The sequence below is a fragment of the Cupressus sempervirens genome, chromosome 9, assembly GCF_028749045.1.
Source record: "Cupressus sempervirens isolate cs-2001-9-10 chromosome 9, ASM2874904v1, whole genome shotgun sequence".
Classification (NCBI taxonomy): domain Eukaryota; kingdom Viridiplantae; phylum Streptophyta; class Pinopsida; order Cupressales; family Cupressaceae; genus Cupressus; species Cupressus sempervirens.
The window spans coordinates 797,758,752-797,778,748 of NC_143126.1; the positions used below are offsets into that span (position 1 = coordinate 797,758,752).

The following is a 19,997-nucleotide window of genomic DNA, read 5'->3' on the forward strand; positions in this document are numbered from 1 at the left end:
TATCAGGGGCATTGGAGCATAACCAAAAACTCGAAGTGACCATAGTGACACCGAAAAGTTGTTTTCTCAATGTCCTCCACCCTCATCCTCATCTAATGATACCCTGACAATAAATCAATCTTCGTAAAAAAGCATGCACCATGCAGCTCATCAATCAGCTCATCTATCCGTGGGATGGGATATCTATTCTTAATGGTCTCCTGTAATCAATGCACATGCGCATTGTCCCATCCCTCTTCTTTACCAATACTACTGCTGAAGCAAAAGGGCTCTTACTAGGCCTAATATGCCCCATCTCCAATAAATCCTTAATCGCCTTTTCTAGCTCATCCTTGTGTTTCTTAGGGTGACAATAGGGAGTAATCATAACTGGTTTGGCTCCCTCCTCGAGTTCAATAACATGCTCCATCCCTCTGTCAGGAGGAACCCCATGTGGAATCTTGCCAAAAACTTTAGCATGCCTATCAAGCATCTCCTGGATAGCTACTAGATGACTCTTCACCTATGGTTCCTATGAGGCTGGCATAGTACAACATTCTGTCGCCCACTCTACATCATCATGCCGAAATAGTCTTTGCATTCTCCTCAAAGAGATTACTCTGCAACTCCCATCTGAAAGTCCTCTAAGTACAATAGTTCTAGCCTTATGCTGAAACCTCATCTCCAATTTTGCTAGGTTGAGTGTGAACTTGACTAGCAAGGCCATCCATGTCATGTCAAGGATGACATCATAGTCTCCCATGTCTACTACATAGAACTCATCCTCCAACTCATAACCATCTCCAAACCTAATGTGAAGATTAGATATCTTCCAAGTGCATAATAATTTGTCACCATTAGCTACCATGACTCTAAACTTGGCATGCTCCTTGGTCTATAAACCTCTCTTGGCTACCAATCTTGCATCTATGAAATTGTGTAGCCCTAGTGTCAATGAGTGAGATCACTTTCTGCCCCTGGATAGTACCGCTAACCTTAAATGTTATTGCCTTCTGAGCCCCTATTAATCGTGCCAATGACTTCTCATCCTCAGGAATGCTGCTCTCCTCTGTAGTGCTATCCTCATCCGAATCAAAGTGTTGATCCTCCCTCTCTGACTGTGACTCCTTTGCTGAGAAATACTCCATTTGATTTGCCTTAGCCTTGAGAGGAGACTTATGAGATAAGTCCCAAGGATCTTTGCAATGAAAACATAACTTCTTCTTCCTCAACTCATTCAGGGTGTCATTATCCAACTTATTATCCCTTTTTGGCTGAGCATCCTTGTAAAAAGATTTTTTGTCCTTCTCCTTGTCTTTTTTCATATTTGAATCCCTATGCTGAAATCTACTCCTAAAAGAAGGTGCTAAGTCACGAGCCTTCTTAGTAGCCTCCTGTAATGCAATTGGGTATGTCCCTTGACCCAACCCCTCAAGGGATTTGACAGTCCATCCATAAACAACACTACTAACCTCCTCTCTAAAATATTTGTGACCAACACAGCTAACCTCTGAAATTCACTGATATACATCTCAACTGATGCCCACTACTTGAGTTGTGCCAACTCCTTAAACTATAACTCGAGATCTTTGGTATCAAATCTCTCTATTAGTCTCTCAGTGAACTCCTCGTAAGATGTGATCTGATTATGTCCCAAGGTTACCGTGCCATGGTGCAACCACTCATGCGTTGAACCATCCAAATGAATAGTCGCATACTTGATAGCCTCCTCCTCAGGCATAGGATTCAATTGGAAGTATGTATCTACCTTTTGCACCCAAGCTTGTGTAGTCATCTTCCCTAAAGCATCATAATAAGGTAAAGAAAGTTTCCCAACTTCCTTTCTCAGCTCAAAGTTTTGATTTCTCCCTCCTGATCTGGGCATGTGTCTCATCCTCAAGTTCATATAATCTCTAAGGGAAATATCCGCCTAAAACTCCACTAGCCTCCCAATCCCTCCTGAACTGATCTTGTAACTCAGTAATCTACGGTTCATTAACAAGTTGAACTGGATCTCTGGGTGGGAAGGTGGGTAGAAGAGGTCTCGAGCTCGTTGTTCGAGCCGGGTGTGCAACATGTCTAAAGTTATCAGTCTCATTCCCATTGTTGCCATGTCCATTATTACCATTAATGTTATTCTCAAGACTGTTGTTGCCTCAACCTCCATTATTATCATTGCCACTATTGTCATCATTTCCCCCATTGTTATTGTTTCCATTGTTGGCATCACCTGGATTAATATTGACACCCATCTCTCTAGCCATAAGCTCCAACATTATATCCATCCGCTTATTCTGCTCCTATTGCATACGTTGCCCCTCCTCTAATGTACCTAGTAATCGTTTCAACATTACCTCCTCCTGATCTGGACCGAAATTCCTGCCTCCACCTAGTCCTGTATCCCTGTCATCTCGGTCACCCATATTGTTCTCTTGTTCAAAGAATATCTCCTCTGTGTCTGTATGACTAGATTGTATGTCCCTCTGCACGGATGAATTAGAATGTTCGCTCTGCAAGTCTGAACTCTTACTTTGCCTTGCTCTAGTATTGCGGAAATTGCAAAGCCCCTATCACATGCTCAAACATAAATGCTTAGCCCTTTTAATTTTTTATTTTAGTGTTTTGACATTTTGTCAAACACTTTTCTCTCTATTCGGCTGTCCCAAATTCCCTATAAGACCCACAGGATGGCAGGACTTAAAGCTCTAATACCACTGTAATGGGCACCCTAGAAATGCCCAAAAAACCAAACCAACTGCTGATTGTGATTTTAATGTCTTTGCATAGATTTGAAACCACATAACATGAACAAGAAGGAATTTATGCAAAACTAAAGATTGAACTACTATTGAAATAATATTAGTTTTCAAGCTAATAAAATCAAATACATAGCAAACTTTCCAACTCACTAATTACTCCAGCAATATAACATGTTATTCCAGTCATGATTTCCCAACTTGCTGTTACAGTAACATAAATAGTGCTGCGCTACCATGCTGGTACAGTAAAAACTGCCTTCAATCAGTCCAAGACCCTCATTAAAATATTCCTCCACAATGGCATAAGTATCGGACAAGGAATGAGAATGGTATATGCAAACACCCAATCTGCTTGTAGCTGGAAATGCGCCCAAGCTGCCTGTTAATGAAGCTAATAGCAATGGATTCCAAAGGCCAAACCCCAAGGGAATAACGTCTAGAATGTCACAAGAGAGGATAGACGTCCTCTAATGCTAAGAACAGATCCATAACTCACATATCCAATTTCTTCTCATATTCAACCTACCCAACAATAGCCACAAGCTCTTCTTTTATTCCTACTTCATAGGGTTAACCACTTTTCACAAGCAATGTGGGATAGATAAAAATAAATAAAATAAAATAAAGGCTAAAGTGGGGACATTAAAAGGGATTCTCTAGTGATCACTAAATTATAGCAGTCAAGAGGACTGTGATTCATGAATCTCCCTCGTGACTATGTGATTTTAAAGGGCCTACCCCTTGTGTACATCATGAGGAAGTGACGACTTCCAAATGATTATCACTTGTACTTGCAGAAGTTATTGAAAGGTTACGATCTTACAATAACTTAATTTTCTATTATGATGGATAGCTTATGATGTATATGCAGCTCATGATAGATTATACTTTGCATGGTGGATGTTTATATAGTGCAAATTATGAGAATGCGTGTGCACATACCTTATAAATATTTTTTACATGGTGAATGTAATGCAAATTGATGTTTTGGAGGCCACTGCACATAGTACTTGGTGAATATCATGCAACTTGATGTTCAGGAGAGCATTACTCACAGTACTTGATGAATATCTTGCATCTCAACATTTTGAAGGCCATTATTCAAAGAGTATTTGGTGAATATCATATATTGTTATTCTGGAGAACAATACTCAAATGTGGTATCAAAATGGTGAATATCATATGTTGATATTCTGGAGACCATTGCTTTATTGAGTACATGGTAAATATCAAGTGTTGATATTCTGAAGACCAATACTCGTGATATCATATGTGATATCAAAATGGTGGATATCTTCTTATCAAAGATATCTTTAAAACTTGCCAATGGTGTAATACGTGTCATGTGTTTATCTTCCCTAGCTAAGAGGGAGTGTTGATGTTTTGATAGCTTTAGTAGGATAAACCTGTGAGATCAAAGAGATTAATATAACTACATATATATACAACTATAATTAAGTTTGCCATTATATTAATTATATTGATGAATAGACATGTCTCGTGAAGGGACATGTCTCTTCTCTCGGTTTATTCCTCATACAAATACAAGAGGACGCTGCCATTTGGAAAAGACATACTAAGAATATGGCAATGCTTAGTACATTTGCAGCAATACTCAGAAACTTAACAATCTTGTCATTGGATTACTAGATATTCAGACCCAGAATCTTGAAGCTTGCGGAGCATGTCAGGCTGGCAAGGAGCATCGCACTCCTTTTTCAGATGGTGACTCCTAGAAAGATTGTAAGGTATTACAAATGATCCATGTTGATATTTGTGGACCTATGGCTACTCCCTTTGTTATCGAGTCTAGGTATATTTTAATTTTTGTTGATGATTTCAGTCATAAAATGGGGGTATATTTCCTTCATTAAAAATCAAAAGCGTTTGTTTTGTTTCAAAAGTTCAAAGCATTTGTAGAAAATGAGTCTAGTCAACATATTGTTACTCCTAGAATTAACAATGGGGGAGAATTTAGCTCCTCTACCTTCTCCCATTTCTATGAAAACTGTAGCATAAAGCACTGATTATATACACCCTACAACCCTCAATAAAACAGTGTCATTGACCGTTGAAACTACACGATCACCGAAATAGACCATTCTACGCAGTCCACACTATTGTCTATCTTCTCAGCTGTGCTCCTATAGTGGCTATAAAGAAACAGACTCCGGAAGGGGCCTGGTCAGATCGTAAGACTAGAATCAGTCCTCTCAAAGTTTTAGGCTCCACTATTTTCTCTAGATCCCTGTTAATAAACCTACCTAGTTAGATGCCAAGAGCCAGAAAACTCATGATAACTGGCTACAGTGATAATCACAAGACCTATCGCCTAGTTGACACAGAGACTAATTGTCTCCTCTTCAATCAAGATGTGGTCTTCAATGAGGAACGAGGGTTATTTCAGCTCTCTCCTTCAGTTATGGATTCCAAGGATCAATCTCTCAAAGCTCAAGACTTGGGTGTCCATCTTCCATTAGGTCCATCTGATGGGAGGGCTCCAATTGTCCATGTTATTGCCTCCACCAGCTCTTCTCTCCCTTTGGATCACCCAGACAAGCAGCTTCACCACCTGATTTCTCTCAGAATTCATCCGATCTTTTGTTTGATGATGATGATCCTATTGCACCTCCTGCTTCTAATGTTGGCACTTCTACCCTCTGGCCTAAATGGTCGGCTAAGACGGTGATCTGCATGACGATGAGCTCATCAATGGTAGAATTGCTTGGAAGAAGAGAAAACCTTCTGATTCTATACATTTTGTTCTCATGACCAACATTCACAGTGCGTATGTACCTCTAACACACAATGGCTATGAACTCTGTGTGTATGTACCTCAAGTGGGAAGAAGCTATGAAGTCTGAACATCATAGGCTGTTGAAAAATAACAATTGGATTCTGTAAGATCTTCCTTCAAGATGAAGATATTCTTTCGTTATCAGAATGTTTCTAATAACAACAATTGTTTCAAAATAGAAACATCATCTTTGTAAACCATAAATGAGTGTCTTGCTCATTCATTAATTCATCTAATATTTTACCAATTACATGTGTTACAAGGACATGGATAAAGAAGAGGCTGCAATAGAAGAAGGGTGGTAACTCCTAGACGTGAACCTAGACCCCAATGATATATGGGGTTGTAAGGATGACAGAGATCTGCTGCTACTATTGTACCCACCTAGCGGCTTTTATTTGTGTTTTCTGCTCTTCAAGCTTTGCCCATGTTCTCTAATCTATTTTATTCTCTGGACTGTTCAACTCGTAGAAGGTAATCTCATATCTGCCTATTTTTCTGTGAGTGGTGTACTTGAATTTAATATTTTGGGCATGTTTACAGTAAAATCAAGAAAGAATAAATTATGCTTTTTCACTTTTTATTGATCTAAACACGCCTGTTTGGTAATATATTTCAGAAAGTCACAAAGATAACCAAATGTTTCGATGACAATCTCAGCTTCAAGAATCTATCTGGTAGCTTTTGTAAGATTAATATTCACAATTATTCAAAAATTACAGACCAAGAAATAAGGCATTCCAGGTAAACTTTCTGACATCGATTAATTGTTCCATGTGTGCATGAAAGCTTTTACCACCATACCTCCACATCACCCACACTTGCAGTGCGGTGAACAGTAAGCTCATCCTCACCCTCGTAATCATTGTTCTCTTCAACCTGATCTGCACCTGATGATTCATTTGATGCACCGGCATCAAAAGAAGATCCACCTCCCATGGTTTCACCTAATTTGGCCAGAATAGTTGGATCATTCCAGTACCTGCGAAGTAGAAAACATTGAGATCAAGCTATATATAGGAAAATCAAAATTCTTCAACAAAAGTCATTAAACCCTAAACTTTTGTACTTTTTAGCCTCATCAATACTTTTCAACAGTCAAACAATGTAAGCTATAGCTCAATAGAAATGTTTCCTACTTCATCATTGCAGCTGGACCCCCAGACTCAATCTCGTCAAGAATAGGCTTCAAAGTTGGATCTTGTTTAACTTGTGCCATATGTTGCTCTATCTGGTCCTTTTGTAACATGCCAGACATGACTGGGTCCTGGAATCAGTTTGCCAAGTAGCACTTAATACCAAATTGAAGGAATTGTAAATTTATCAACCATTTTTGACAGTATGCAAAACACTATTACCTGCATCAAAGCATTACCAAGTTTCTCAGCCATGGTCATAAACTGAGGATTTTGCATGACCTGTTGCATTGCTGAAAAATACTGCTCAGCAGCCAGCTGTGGGATTCCTTCTTGACCTGATCCACGCACACTGTGTTGCAATTGTTCTGACATTTGATTGAACGATGGGTCCTTGGCTATCTGTTCTGCCAATTCCTTTATACTTGGATCCTAAAAATGAAATAAATGCAGAGGTGTTTTTCAAAATAAACATTAAGAATTGAAAACACAAATCATATGAAGAAGCGATAAACGCATTATAATATAAAGTTCAATACAGAAAATAAGCAGATTAAAGATTTTCTGAAACAATGGTATAGCTGACAAGTGGATAACAGAAATAGCTGATGAAATTTAAGTATATACAATAGAGAAAAAACAATTGTTACTGGTTTGTGTGTATAACAGTGAGGTGTGTCAAGATAAAGTTATAAACATTAAGGAGAGCAAAAAGGAGGACCAAGCAAAAAGGAGTGAAAACAGAAGAGAAAAAATGGTCACAAAAGAACAGGCCAGAGAAACAACAGCACCATCAGATCAAGAGTGGTAATAGGAGCAAACTTAATTCCAATGAAAACTATAGGCACCATCCACTATAACCACCTTTTGGTGAAGCCCTAAAAATGGACCTTACATGTACAAGCATTGACTCCTGAATTTCTGACCTTCAATCCAACGCCCTAATTGGAAAATTCTAGAAATTCTGGCCTGCGCAATGGAACTTGCAGCACTTGGTAGAAGAGAACTGGAGTGATCTACAAATTTATTCTTTTTACCTAAAGGTTTCTTACTGGTAGTTTTTTCCAACACAGGATCAAAGGAAAAGATTTTAACTAGAGGCCCATGGCTCTTGATTCCTTGAATGGTTCAAGGTTTTTGCCTCCAGCATTGGCTGCCAACTTTAATGGCAACTAATTTGAAGCTTTCTCCAGTATGTCTGAGATTACACAACCTGCCAGCAGAGTAGTGGATATTTTGATTCTCGCGAGGATTAAAAACTCTCTAGGAAAACTTTGAATCGCTGATGAGAATGGCTCTGAGTGAACATTCAGAGATTGTGGCCCCAATTTGTGTCAAAGTGGATGTATTTACCCCTATCCTATCTTTCATCCTTCTAAATTCAAGTCACGGACTTTCATGGCAAATATTCAAATTGAAGCTTCAAATTCTTCCATTGGCAAATCATCATGCCAAAAAATTCTGCTCAAATCATGAAAAAAAAAATATTGAAATCTATATGGTAGGAAGGCAGGGCTGAGGGGCTCCATTCTGGAAAAAAATGTTGAAGCTTCTTCCCATTAAATCCAATTTTGAATTCGGCAATTAACCATGTAGCTGTATCGAGACATGTGTAGCTGACTTGTGTAATCATTACGTAGACTTATTTAAGTAGTTGAGTTGGCCTAAATAATATAATTAGGTATCCAAGTTGGCCTACATGATATCAAGGCATAGGTAAGGTACATGTAGGAGGTAGTGAATGTTATTCGATCATCATATTGTGGATGTGTTCTTATTAAAGACGATTGGAGGTTTGGCCCCTCAAAAAAGTCTAATTTTCAAGTATTTGCAACATATTTTCCCTTATATTCCTCTATGTGCAAGTTGTTCCATTATAGGTGGTATTAAAGCATGATCTTGGCACTGTGAAAGCAAGAAACAAAGCTAATTTTTTTGAGTTTCAAGGTCATATTGGGAAGCAGAATTTCTCACTTTTTGACAATATTTCAACAAATCTTTGGAGTGTTAATCAAGAGTATGCTTCAGTCCTAATTTGAGAGTAATTGGAGCAGAATTAAAGGAGCTAATGTAGAATTAGGGTTTCCACCAATTTTGTTCCTAGGGCTGCAAATTAATGATTTTTTTCCTAATTTCTAAAGGATTATAAAGTGATTTGATCCACCTTGTATACATATAAAATTGGGCATATTAAATAAACATATTAAATACCCCATTAATAATATTTCTCTACTATATAGTCTAATGTAATTAATTATCTAACCATAGAGTTCACCTTAATAATATTCCCCTATTATATAGTCTAATTTAATTATTTGACTGTATAATTCACTTTACCTAAAATCATTCTAACATTTCCCATAAATCCTTTAACCATTTATGCAATTTCACTTTGCAAAAAAAAATCTATTTCATTCCAACTCATTCAACTCAACCACATCTAAGATATTTTGGAGCATTTATGATATGCAACCCCCCAGTTTTTACTATTCACCATTTTGAAAATCTATAAGTTAAGGGATTGTTGAGAGGAAAAGGATCCATCTTCTTGCTATCGAGATCATCATCTTGAATTGCTCTTTCATTTTCATCCATGCTTTGATGGTCTACTTTTGGGAGGTTCATGCCTCTGTGCCCTCTAGGTGAAGGTACCATTCAACATAGACCAATGTATTTGTGACGTGCTTAACCGCCTCCCATGGATCCCTGTCTCTGGCTGTTGTGATATTCATTGATAGCTCAAGCTTTTGGTCTAATGGCAATGGTGATTCCAACACTACTATCTTTACTCAATCTTTAAAAGCATTTAATTGTTATCTCATTTATAACACATGGTCTCATTTCTTGCTTTTTATAAATATTGAGACCTTTTTGGTAGTATTTAGTTCTTCTTTAGTTGTTATCCAGGTTTTAGCTTCATTTCCAGAATAGATTTCATCTTACTTAGCATACTTGTTATGTATCATTGTATCTTTCGTATTATTTACTTATTTATATGCATTTTTAGCATAAAAGCATCTTTCATTTGTAAGGTTGTCATCTTGGCTTTGATCTCACATGCTAAATTGAGAGTCATCAATAGATCAAAGCAAGATCCTTGGAGATGGAGGATCATGGGACGCCCTTATTGTAACTAGTTGCTTTCGGTTATTTTTTGTTATTTGTTTCATTGAACTGATGTCCTATGAGTATGTGTAGAGTGATTTTGTTGTTTTAGACTGACCCTATTTGCTAACATACACACCTACATATCTTATTATAACTCATTTATTTCAGTAAGTAGTTTTAATTTTAGGGTTTTAAGAATATCAATCTATTCCTGCAATTTGAAGTTTTGTAAGTTTTTAGATTTAAGCTGGAAAAAACATGTAATGATAGTCTTTGAAGATATAATTTTGGGGCTAATTGTTTTCAAATGATCTGATCAAGGTTCAGTCTACAAAAGCATTAGATTTTGCATTGTCAAGCTTCAGTAAGGGAGAAGAATCCCTACACTAATAAAAAAACCCTTGATAAAGGTAATTCATCAATAGTGAAGATTGATACCAAATCCATGGAATATATAAGGGAAGGAAACAAGAAGTTGAAGGACAAAATCAAGTTGGACATTGCGATTAAGATCCAACAAATATCTTAAGAATTGGCTTCTCTCAAGATCATAAGGGGCAATGAAACCTGACAAAAGACTAGGGACAAAAATGTGTCTTCCCAAGGACATGATGCTAACTCAAAGGTGAGGATGAATCGCATAAATAATTCTATAGCTAGCCACTTCACACCTAAGATTGATATGGGAAATTTCAATGACAAGGATCCAACAACTTTGCCAAATGAAGCGATTCTTTTATCTTCATCATGCTCCATGCCAACAAAAGGTTGCAAAGGCATCATTATCTTTTACTTGGAACCATACCAATTCATATAGAATTGTTGGCTATGTTAAGAGAGGAAAGAAAGGGAAGTGTTGTCATAAGGTTAGATATCAGTGTTAAAAACCCCGCGCACCGAGCATGCATACATCCCCGGTGTGGGTACCTCGCGCACCCAAGTACCCCCACCACACAAAAAGCGTGGCCGAACCGGTCAGAGCACCCAAGTGGGACACGAGTGCATCCGGGGTGCGCGTGGGGTGCAGCTAGGGTGTGCATGGGGTTTGACCAACATGTTGGATAAAAGTCAAAACAAAAAAAAACAAAAAAAAAAATTGCAATTGTTTTGTATTGTTTCTTTTAGCAAGGCAACCCTAATTTGGTGTGCGTCCCATGAGATCTATTTTCATTTTTGATATTCATATTTGCACAATGAATTTTGAATCTTTCATCTTTGTCGTTTGATATATTGATAGTCAATGGTTGACTTACATGGTACTAATTGTGGTTTATATTTTTCATTTATCATTATCATTATTATCATTATGTTTAAAAGTTTTAGCATTTTACTAAGTTCAATGGTTATGAAGTTTCGAATTTCAAGTTTGAACTTATGATTCATGAATTGCATTTCAATTTTCTATAGTCAACTATATTTGGTATGTTATATTGAAGTATCATTTCATAATTAGCATTTTCAATCATATATATATATATATATATATATATAGTATATGACCCCGCCCCCCCTCCCACCCTCCTCCACAACCCCGCCGTCCCCAAATTGAGGCCCTTTTTTCCCCATACCCAAAACTCGTCCCAACGTCCCCCCGCACCCTTGCACCAATGTAACACTGTTAGAGATTTAGAAGGAAATCATTACACATTATGGTGACAATCTTTTAGACGGCTACTTCAGCCAACGTATCAAATCAAAGCATTGTATTCATCAATTGCAATATCTATCTTAAAAGTGAAAAAAGTTGCAAAGAAAAATTTGAAAGAATATTTCTTAGGAGGTTTACAGTACCAATCAAATATGAAGTATGTGTTACAAACATAAATGGCAAAATACTTGACTTATTAATCAGAGATCAAATGATCTATATATACAAAGAGGAGAGTCGAATAGAATAGAAACATTCTATTCTAGACTACACCTAAATATTAGAAACATTCTAATATTTACAAAGATACAATAAGATACAATAGTGAGCATTAAAAAGAAACATTAAGATTATTCTAATACCCCCCCTTAATGCTCAATCTGTTGACTACACCAATCCCCTGAATTTAACAAACTTGTCAGGACCAAGGGGTTTTGTGAAAATATCTGTTGGTTGCTCTGAGGTAGGGACATAGAGTAACTGAATAGATCCATCTTCTACTAACTGTCGGATGTAATGGCAATGAAGCTCTATGTGCTTGGTTTGTTCATGAAACACTGGGTTCTTGGCAAGTTTGAGTACTCCCTGATTGTCTGAGAACAAAGAAGTTGGACCTATTTGAAGAATATGCATATCACAAGCATCTAACGAAGCCAAATTGCTTCACAAGCTGCCTTGATAGCTCCTCTATATTCTGCTTTTGTAGAGGAGAGTGCTTGTGCCTATTGCTTCTTACTGGTCCAGGTAACTACTACAGATCCGATACTGAACACAGCCAAAAGTAGGTTTCCTATCATCAACTGAGTCGGCCTATTCGGAATCAGTGAATCCACTAAGCTGAGGAGTAGTACTCCTTGTGTAAAGAAGACCATAATCTGAAGTACCATGTACATAGCGCAACACACGTTTTGTTGCAATCCAATGATCAGTCTTGGGGTTCGTCATGAACCGTGAGATGTAGCTGACTCCAAAACTAAGAACAAGTCTAGTAGTAGTAAGGTAGATGAGACTACCTACCAGTTGCCTAAAGAGTGTTTCATCTACAGGAGGACCATCAGATTGTGCGGACAATTTCAGACCAATCTCCATAGGAGTGGAGGCAGGTTTGCAATCCTGCATTCGAAACATGTCAAGAAAATTTCTAGCATACTTGGATTGAGACAAGAAAATATTGTTGTCAATCTACCAAACCTCAACACCTAAACAATAATTAAGCAATCCGAGATCTGTCATATCAAAAGTTCTGCACAGATCCTGTTTGATTTCTGAAATCAAATGTTCTGAACTCCCAGTAATGATCAAATCATCCACATAGACAACAAGAAAAAGAATATCATTACCAGAGTGTTTAATATACAAATTACTGTCTGACGGGCTAAGTTGAAATCCCTGAGCAACCAAGTACTGATCAATCTTTATGTACCAAGCCCAAGGGGCCTGTTTAAGACCATAGAGGGCCTTCTGGAGTCTACATACTTTTGGTTCTAAACCGGCAACCTTGAAACCTGGGGGCTGCGTCATGTAGACTTCATCCTGTAATTCACCATTGAGAAAAGCACTCTTCACATCCATCTGAAGAACTTTCCAACCATACTGAGCTGCAATGGCAAGAAAAAGGTGAATAGTGCTCATCTTGGCTGTCGGGGCAAAGGTCTCCTCATAGTCAATGCCTTCGCACTGGGTGAATCCTCGAGCAACAAATCTAGCTTTGTATTTGTCCAAGGTACCATCTGCATGGTACTTGACCTTATAGACCCATTTACAGCTAATGGGTTTCTTCCCTGAAAGGAGATCTGAAAGAACCCAGGTGTGATTCTTTTGAAGACTCTGAAGCTCAGCATCCATTGCATGTTCCCATTCTAGAATTCCTTTGCCCTCTGCATATATCTAGGGCTCAGGGATACTGTAGATGTTGTCCATAAGAGTAACAATAACTATGTTGTGTTGAATGCTCTTATTTCTGAGGTTCTACCCTCAATGAGTTCATCAGGACAAAGATCACTAATCGTTTGAGCCCACCATTTTCGCCGAGGAGTAGAGGAGCCAATATCAGATGCTATCGGAATAGTTGGATGAGGAGCAGTAGGAGCTGTATTCTCTGGAGGTGGCTGAGGTGGTGTATCAGTAGCATCAGATGACTCATATAAAATAGAAGGACCCAAGTCAAAGATTGCTGAAGACTGAATCTCGGAATGCGGCGGGGAGGCAGAGAGCTGAAATGGTTCGAGTTCCTCATCAAACACAACATCACGACTGAAGATTAAACAATCAGTGTTTACATCAATCAATCTGTAGGCCTTATGTGTGTGACTGTATCCTGTAAACATGAGTTTCAGGCTTTTGGAATCCAACTTAGTGTGTTTGGCATCAGGAATCCATACATATGCTAGAGAGCCAAAAACTTTCAAATAGTTGATCCTAGGTTTGCGACCAGACTAGGCTTCCTTAGGAGTCTTATGGTTAACTGCAAGAGTGGGTGACTGGTTAAGAAGGTAGACAGCTATGGATACTACTTATGCCCGATATTTTCTGGGAACATTTCTATGTTCTAGCATAGCCCTAGCCATTTCTGTGATGGTACAGTTTCGACAATCTATAGGACCGTTTTGCTGAGGGTTGTGAGGTGTAGTGAATTGATGCCTAATGCCATGAGTACTACAGAAGGCAGAGAAAGCAGAAGAACAAAATTCCCCCCCATTATCAGTCCTAAGAGTACGGATGCAGGATCCAGACTCTTTTTCTACTAAGGCTTTAAACTATTGAAATACAGGAAAAGCATCTGATTTTTGCTTAAGAAAATATACCCACATTTTGCAACTAAAATCATCCACAAAGAGTAAGAAGTACCCGTTCCTAGTAACAGAAGGAGTATTCATAGGATCACATACATCAGCATGGACCAGCTAGAGTACTTTAGATGCCCGCCATGATTCACCATCCTTAAATAATGTCCTATGTTGCTTCTCTGCTTGGCAAGCTCCGCAAACGCAATGGTTCTGGGTCTGGATATCAAATAGGCCATGGACTAAATTATCCCAAGCAAGTTGTGCTAGATATTGAATGTTCAGGTGACCGTATCGCTGATGCCAGAGGCTACTGAGAGCGGATGATTTTGTGATGAAGGCTCAAGGGAATTGCCTGAATCTACAAGCCTATAAATACCATGATCCTCAAGACCAACAGCAAGTGTAGTGCAAGAAGCACGATCAATAATCGAACACTTATTTCCACTAAAAACAACATCCAACTGAGGGGAGAGCTTCATAATCTGACTAACAGACAAAAGATTATGTTTCATGCCAGGAACATAACATACATTGAGGAACATGAGTCTTCTTCCTCCGGACTGAATCTGAACATTGCCCTTGCCTACAATATTGTATTCTTCGCTACCTCCAAAGATTACTGAGTTAGAATAGGGAGTGAATTCAACAAACCAATCACGCCTGTGAGTGAAATGTCAGGAGGCATCGAAATCTATGTATTAGGTGGAAGATTTCACATGATCTGCAGGTATGCTAGCCATAAAGGCATGGTAGATAGATTCTTTCTACTCTGAGTGTTGGGCAGCATTGATTTGCTTTTTAATTGAGTCTGACTTCTGATGCTCATAATATGTGAATATCTCAAATGGCACAAACTTTGAGATGAGAAAATGAAAGACCCAGAAAAATCGGAGTACCCAGAAGAGAGCTCGAAAAACCCAGAAATAATATGCTGTCGGAATCCAAATCTGCTAGCTCGAAAATCGAGGCACCCAAAAAAATCTAACAACCCATTTGAGATCTCAAAAAAACCACCAAGAATATGTATTCAAAATGATTTTCTGAAGTCAAAAACTAAGGTTTCGAAGAAAACCCTAGACAGCAGCTATGGAAGTCAATGTTTTTATTAAAAAATGGCGGATTTCTAATAAAGGAACACCTGGAATTGGAAGATTTGCTATCAAACAGGGTTGTGAATGCTAGATATACAAAAATGACACTACAGCATTGATCTCAACATACAAAATACGTGTTTTCTGCAAGCGTTTTGCAGCTCCAGAAAATCCGTCGCTTTTTTCAGATGTTTTTTCAGCTTTGCACTGCCATTTGTTGCGATTGCCAAAGGAGACGAGGTTGCCAATGAAAGAAGGATGCAGAAAAAAAACACCCAAAGAAATCGCAATTTGCAGATGCAATTTTGTAGACGTGAGTGGCCAAATCGCAATTTGGAGAGAACAAAACCCTAGCTCAAGATTTCAAATTTCTCCAGGAAGAAAACCTTGGGCGGGTTTTTGAGAAATTGAACGAAAAAATTTTGAAAAAATTTAAATAAATAATTTCAAGAAGAAATTATAAATTTTTTTGAAAAAAAATTAAGTATTAGTTCTAATACCATGTTACAAACGTAAATGGCAGAATACTTGACTTATTAATCAAAGATCAAATGATCTATATATACAAAGAGGAGAGTCGAATAGAATAGAAACATTCTATTCTAGACTACATCTAAATATTAGAAATATTCTAATATTTACAAAGATACAATAAGATACAATAATGAGCATTAAAAAGAAACATAAAGATTATTCTAATAGTATGCATATTCCATCAAAATTGTATATATTACGTAATGACTATGGGAAATCAAGTAGAGGAGAGTTTTGTCGCCAATAGAAGGTAACAATTTGTAAACATAGCAAATAGAAGCACTCTTACATATCAGTCACTCCCTCAACCTACTAGACTAATTCCATGATAAATTAAAAAGAAGAAAGCTAAATGGTTGTCGGGCATAAATGTACCAAAAATATTCTTGTCATTCACTATCAGGAATCATCATAGTACAGGCTCTCAAGCTAGTAGGTTTATTAAATAGCAAGAGAGTAGCAATGACGATAGACTCGGGAAGCACTCACAACTTCAACAGAAGTTAGATGCTTGTCTAAATGGTTTTTGTATGTCAAAATCCAAAATTCAGTTTCTAATTGCATATGAGGGTACCAAGGAAATACCCACAGCGTTAAATTACCCTTGGAAAATTTTTAATTGCCATCTTGATTGCCTAATGTTTGTTATCCATATGGGTGCAATAGATATTGTTTTGAATAGGGAGAATTACTCTAATCCTACTTGGTCATGGGTTAGAATTTCGAAGGTTAAATATCTGGATCCTTTGGAGGATATTAGAATCCTCACAGTTCAAGATTCTCCAAAAGGGTTTGCAGTATGGACCTTCATTATGGAGTGTAGGCAAGTGGTGACTAATCATTTGTCTTGACAGATCAAGGATGGATGCTCAGCCCTATTTTGGTCTGACTCTTGGAATGGGATGCCTACTTTATCTCAAAATGATCAATTTCAAGATTCAAAGGATCTCTTTGTTAATTTATGGGGTGACAAGGTGAAGGACTATATGGTTAAGTTGCTCTACTCCTTTAGGTGATCAATGGGTCTAGAAGAACCTATCAACTTTAGGGTTAAATGATTAGCAATTGGCCATAATGAGGAAGATTTTCTTGGAAAGAGAGGCAACTTTGAATGGACGTAGGTATAGGTTGATTTGGTGTGCTGCTAAAAGTGGTAAGTATTGTTGTGAAACTAGGGTATTTTATGCTTGCTAACAAGGAGGTCAGCAAGGAATGGTCCTTTAAGTTATGTTGGGATCAGGATTGTTACCAAAGGCGGAGGCCTTTTCTTGGTTGGCTATCCAAGGGAGGATTTTAACCAAGGGAAAGAAGGAAAAAATATGGTTTTCTTTGTATTTGACTTCTTTGTCCCTTTCAAACTAGTTGGCGCGAGTGTCATCCACCCTTGTCACTCCTTCCTTGTACTAGTCGTATTCGTGCAGGTAAGTGTCCTCCGCTTCCACTTCCACTTCCACTTCCAAGATTTCCAACATGTGACAGTTGGGATGAAAATTTTCATACTCCATTTGCCAATCAAACAGCCCATTGAGGGAACTGGTTTCATCACGTAATTCCCTACCCCAATACTCCTTCATCATTGGGTTCTATCCCTCCTTCCTCAATGTACTCCCCTTCGTCAAATTCAGAATTTGATGCGAATTCATGGCTCATTGTTTGGTTTCGAAGGTTGATGGCATATTTCCTCCCTTTACTCTCGATGAAGAGAGTGTTCTTCAAATTGTAGTTTGTCTTTGTTGTGATGAGCCATTCTCTCTCAAGGAGGGCATCGTAACTTTTCTTCTCCAAAGAGATAACCACAAGGTCTAAGAAGAATTATTGGGTTTCAATAATCACATTCTGGGCCATGAGTGTCTCAATTGGTTTTATACCATTTGGTTTGCACCTACAAAGTTGAAGTTTTGCAGCCAGAGAGTGGATTCCCCAAGCACCTTCCATGTCTCCTCTAGAAGCACATGTACTCTGGACACTCCATCCACAATGGTGTTGATGGGTACCACCCATAATTTCCATTTCCACCATTGTCGAAGTTTGTCACACAACCACTGTCAACAACACTTAAGTTTTGTGGGGCTGCTTGAGCAAGTAGCTTTTCTAGGTGCTTTCTCTCTCTTTCATCCCCCACTTACCAACCTCTCGACCACCCTATGTATAACCAATGTTAGTGATTACCACCTTCACTTGTAGTAATGTCTCCAATAGGTTTTCCTGTTGTACTGGGATGGTTGCTAGTAACATCTGTCATATGATGTTGGTTTTTGGTATTGACCGTACTAGTGTACTAGCAGTGCCCTACCTCTATTCTTCCTCCATTACCAAGTCCGACCCAACCCTAGCTTCCTTCAGTTTTGCCTTCTTCATACGTGGATCAATGTATGTGGTTTGCTAGGCCTAGAGTCTCATGACTGCAAGGACTTCCTTTTCAGGGTGTGTTATATCATGTTTACAACCTTCCCCTTAGGACAGTCAACATCTTCATGGTTGTCAAGACCACACCATTGGCATAAGAGACTTCCACCTCCTTGCTCCCTTTGGCAGTCTCGCACGAAGTGACCCCATTCGCTCCATTTGAGGCATTGTATCATCGATCGCCCCTTCACATTGTACTAGATGCGACTTCTCGAGGTATTTCTATTGTTATTATTGTTGTTGCCTCTTCAGTTGTTGCAGTAGCCCCCATGTAAGGCATTAGAGTTTAGGGGTCTTGGTGGTGCGGTCAGTGGGGTTGCATGTTCCCCTATGTGAAGAGCACTTCGGTTCTCCACACCTTAGGTTGTACGGGCATTCCTTAATGGAGTGTCCTAGCACTAGGCAAATGTCACAAAAGTATTTCTTGGAACAATTGGCCCTAGTGTGCCCTACATTTTTGCACTCAGTACACCATACTTCTTTGCTCTCCTCTGTCTCCACTCTGTGTTTGGATCGTTCATGATTCGCCCTCACTATCACCCTCGGTGTTGTCATCATCACTGACCCTCTTTTTCCATCTTGATTTTTATTCTCTTTCGATGTCCATTGCCTAGTTGCATGCCTCCTTGAAGGAGAATGGAGGTAATACCTTCATTTTTTTCTAGATGAAAGGCATTATTCCTTCTATAAACCATCTCTTCTTCAGCCCATGGACTGGTTGGCCTTCCAATTTACCAATCAGTTACTTTAGCCTACGATGGTAGCCCCGAACTATCTCATTCTTCCCTTGGCAAGTATTGTGTATTTCTGCTACCACCTCATTGTCATCACAAAGTAGACTAAATTTTGTTTCAAAGGCTTGCACCAAGTCCTTCAAAGTCGTTATCTTGGACACTAGGAGGTCTGTGTACCAAACAATTGCTATACCTCTTAAGGTGGTTGGAAATCTTTCAGAGAGTAGTCCTTGTCATCTTGTCCACATGCCTCCCAAATGGTAACACACATTTTACAATGGTGTGTCAGGTCCTCTGATCCATCACCTTTGAATTTGGATGGATTTTGTTTGTATGAGTTATTTATTATTTTTCTCCAATTGTTGGTACCTTGTGTGTTATTAGACTTAGGTGGGTCGATTACTCCTCTGCATCCTTGTACTTCCTTTGTACCTCTCGGTACATGTGAGATGTCTTCCTTTCCCCCTCCATCATTGCACCCACCTATACGGTTTCAGTATTCCCTCCTCCAAGTTTCGAGTTTTTTTTCCTCTATCCTTGTTTCTTTGGATATGTTAAGGCTCCTAATGCCCCATAGGGTACTTTCAAATATGTCACCTACCTCTCCCTCCAAATCCTTTTCTTTGCTACTAACTTCCTCAAAGTGCTCTAATGGCTCTATCTATGTTTGCATAGAATCACTCTCCCACTACCTGCTTTGCACCCTTGTAGTGCATAGGGAATGTCTAGTAGAGATCCCCTGTCGGTGTGTGTACCAATGGAACTTTGATTGTTGACAATGCTAAAAGAGCTTCCCACAAGTTGTTGTAGCCATTTTCGTTGCCCGGCTTGTTGCTTGATCCGCAAAGCCCTCCTTACCAAAATCTCTACATCCTCAGATTGTGGTTCCTTCCCCGTGCACCTTCTTTATTTATTTGGCAAAAGGGGCATTAATTTTGGTTGTTGGGAGTGTGGCGCCTAGTTGTGTCGCATGGTTCTTCCTCCCTTCGGTTCCTTTCTTTGTTGTTGCATGTGTTGTT

At 38.7% G+C, this 19,997-nt stretch overlaps 1 protein-coding gene across 1 annotated transcript in view; it reads right to left on the reverse strand.

Moving 5' to 3' along the window:
• LOC149541122 (ankyrin repeat domain-containing protein 2B-like) overlaps positions 1-19,997 on the reverse strand; it is a 64,826-nt gene that overhangs the window by 33,752 nt on the left and 11,077 nt on the right. The window contains exons 3-5 of the mRNA XM_089802118.1: positions 6,894-7,103; positions 6,675-6,802; positions 6,340-6,517 (exon numbers count right to left, since the gene is read on the reverse strand). Of these exons, the coding sequence (XP_089658244.1) occupies positions 6,340-6,517; positions 6,675-6,802; positions 6,894-7,103 (516 nt within the window). The remainder of the gene's footprint in view (positions 1-6,339; positions 6,518-6,674; positions 6,803-6,893; positions 7,104-19,997) is intronic.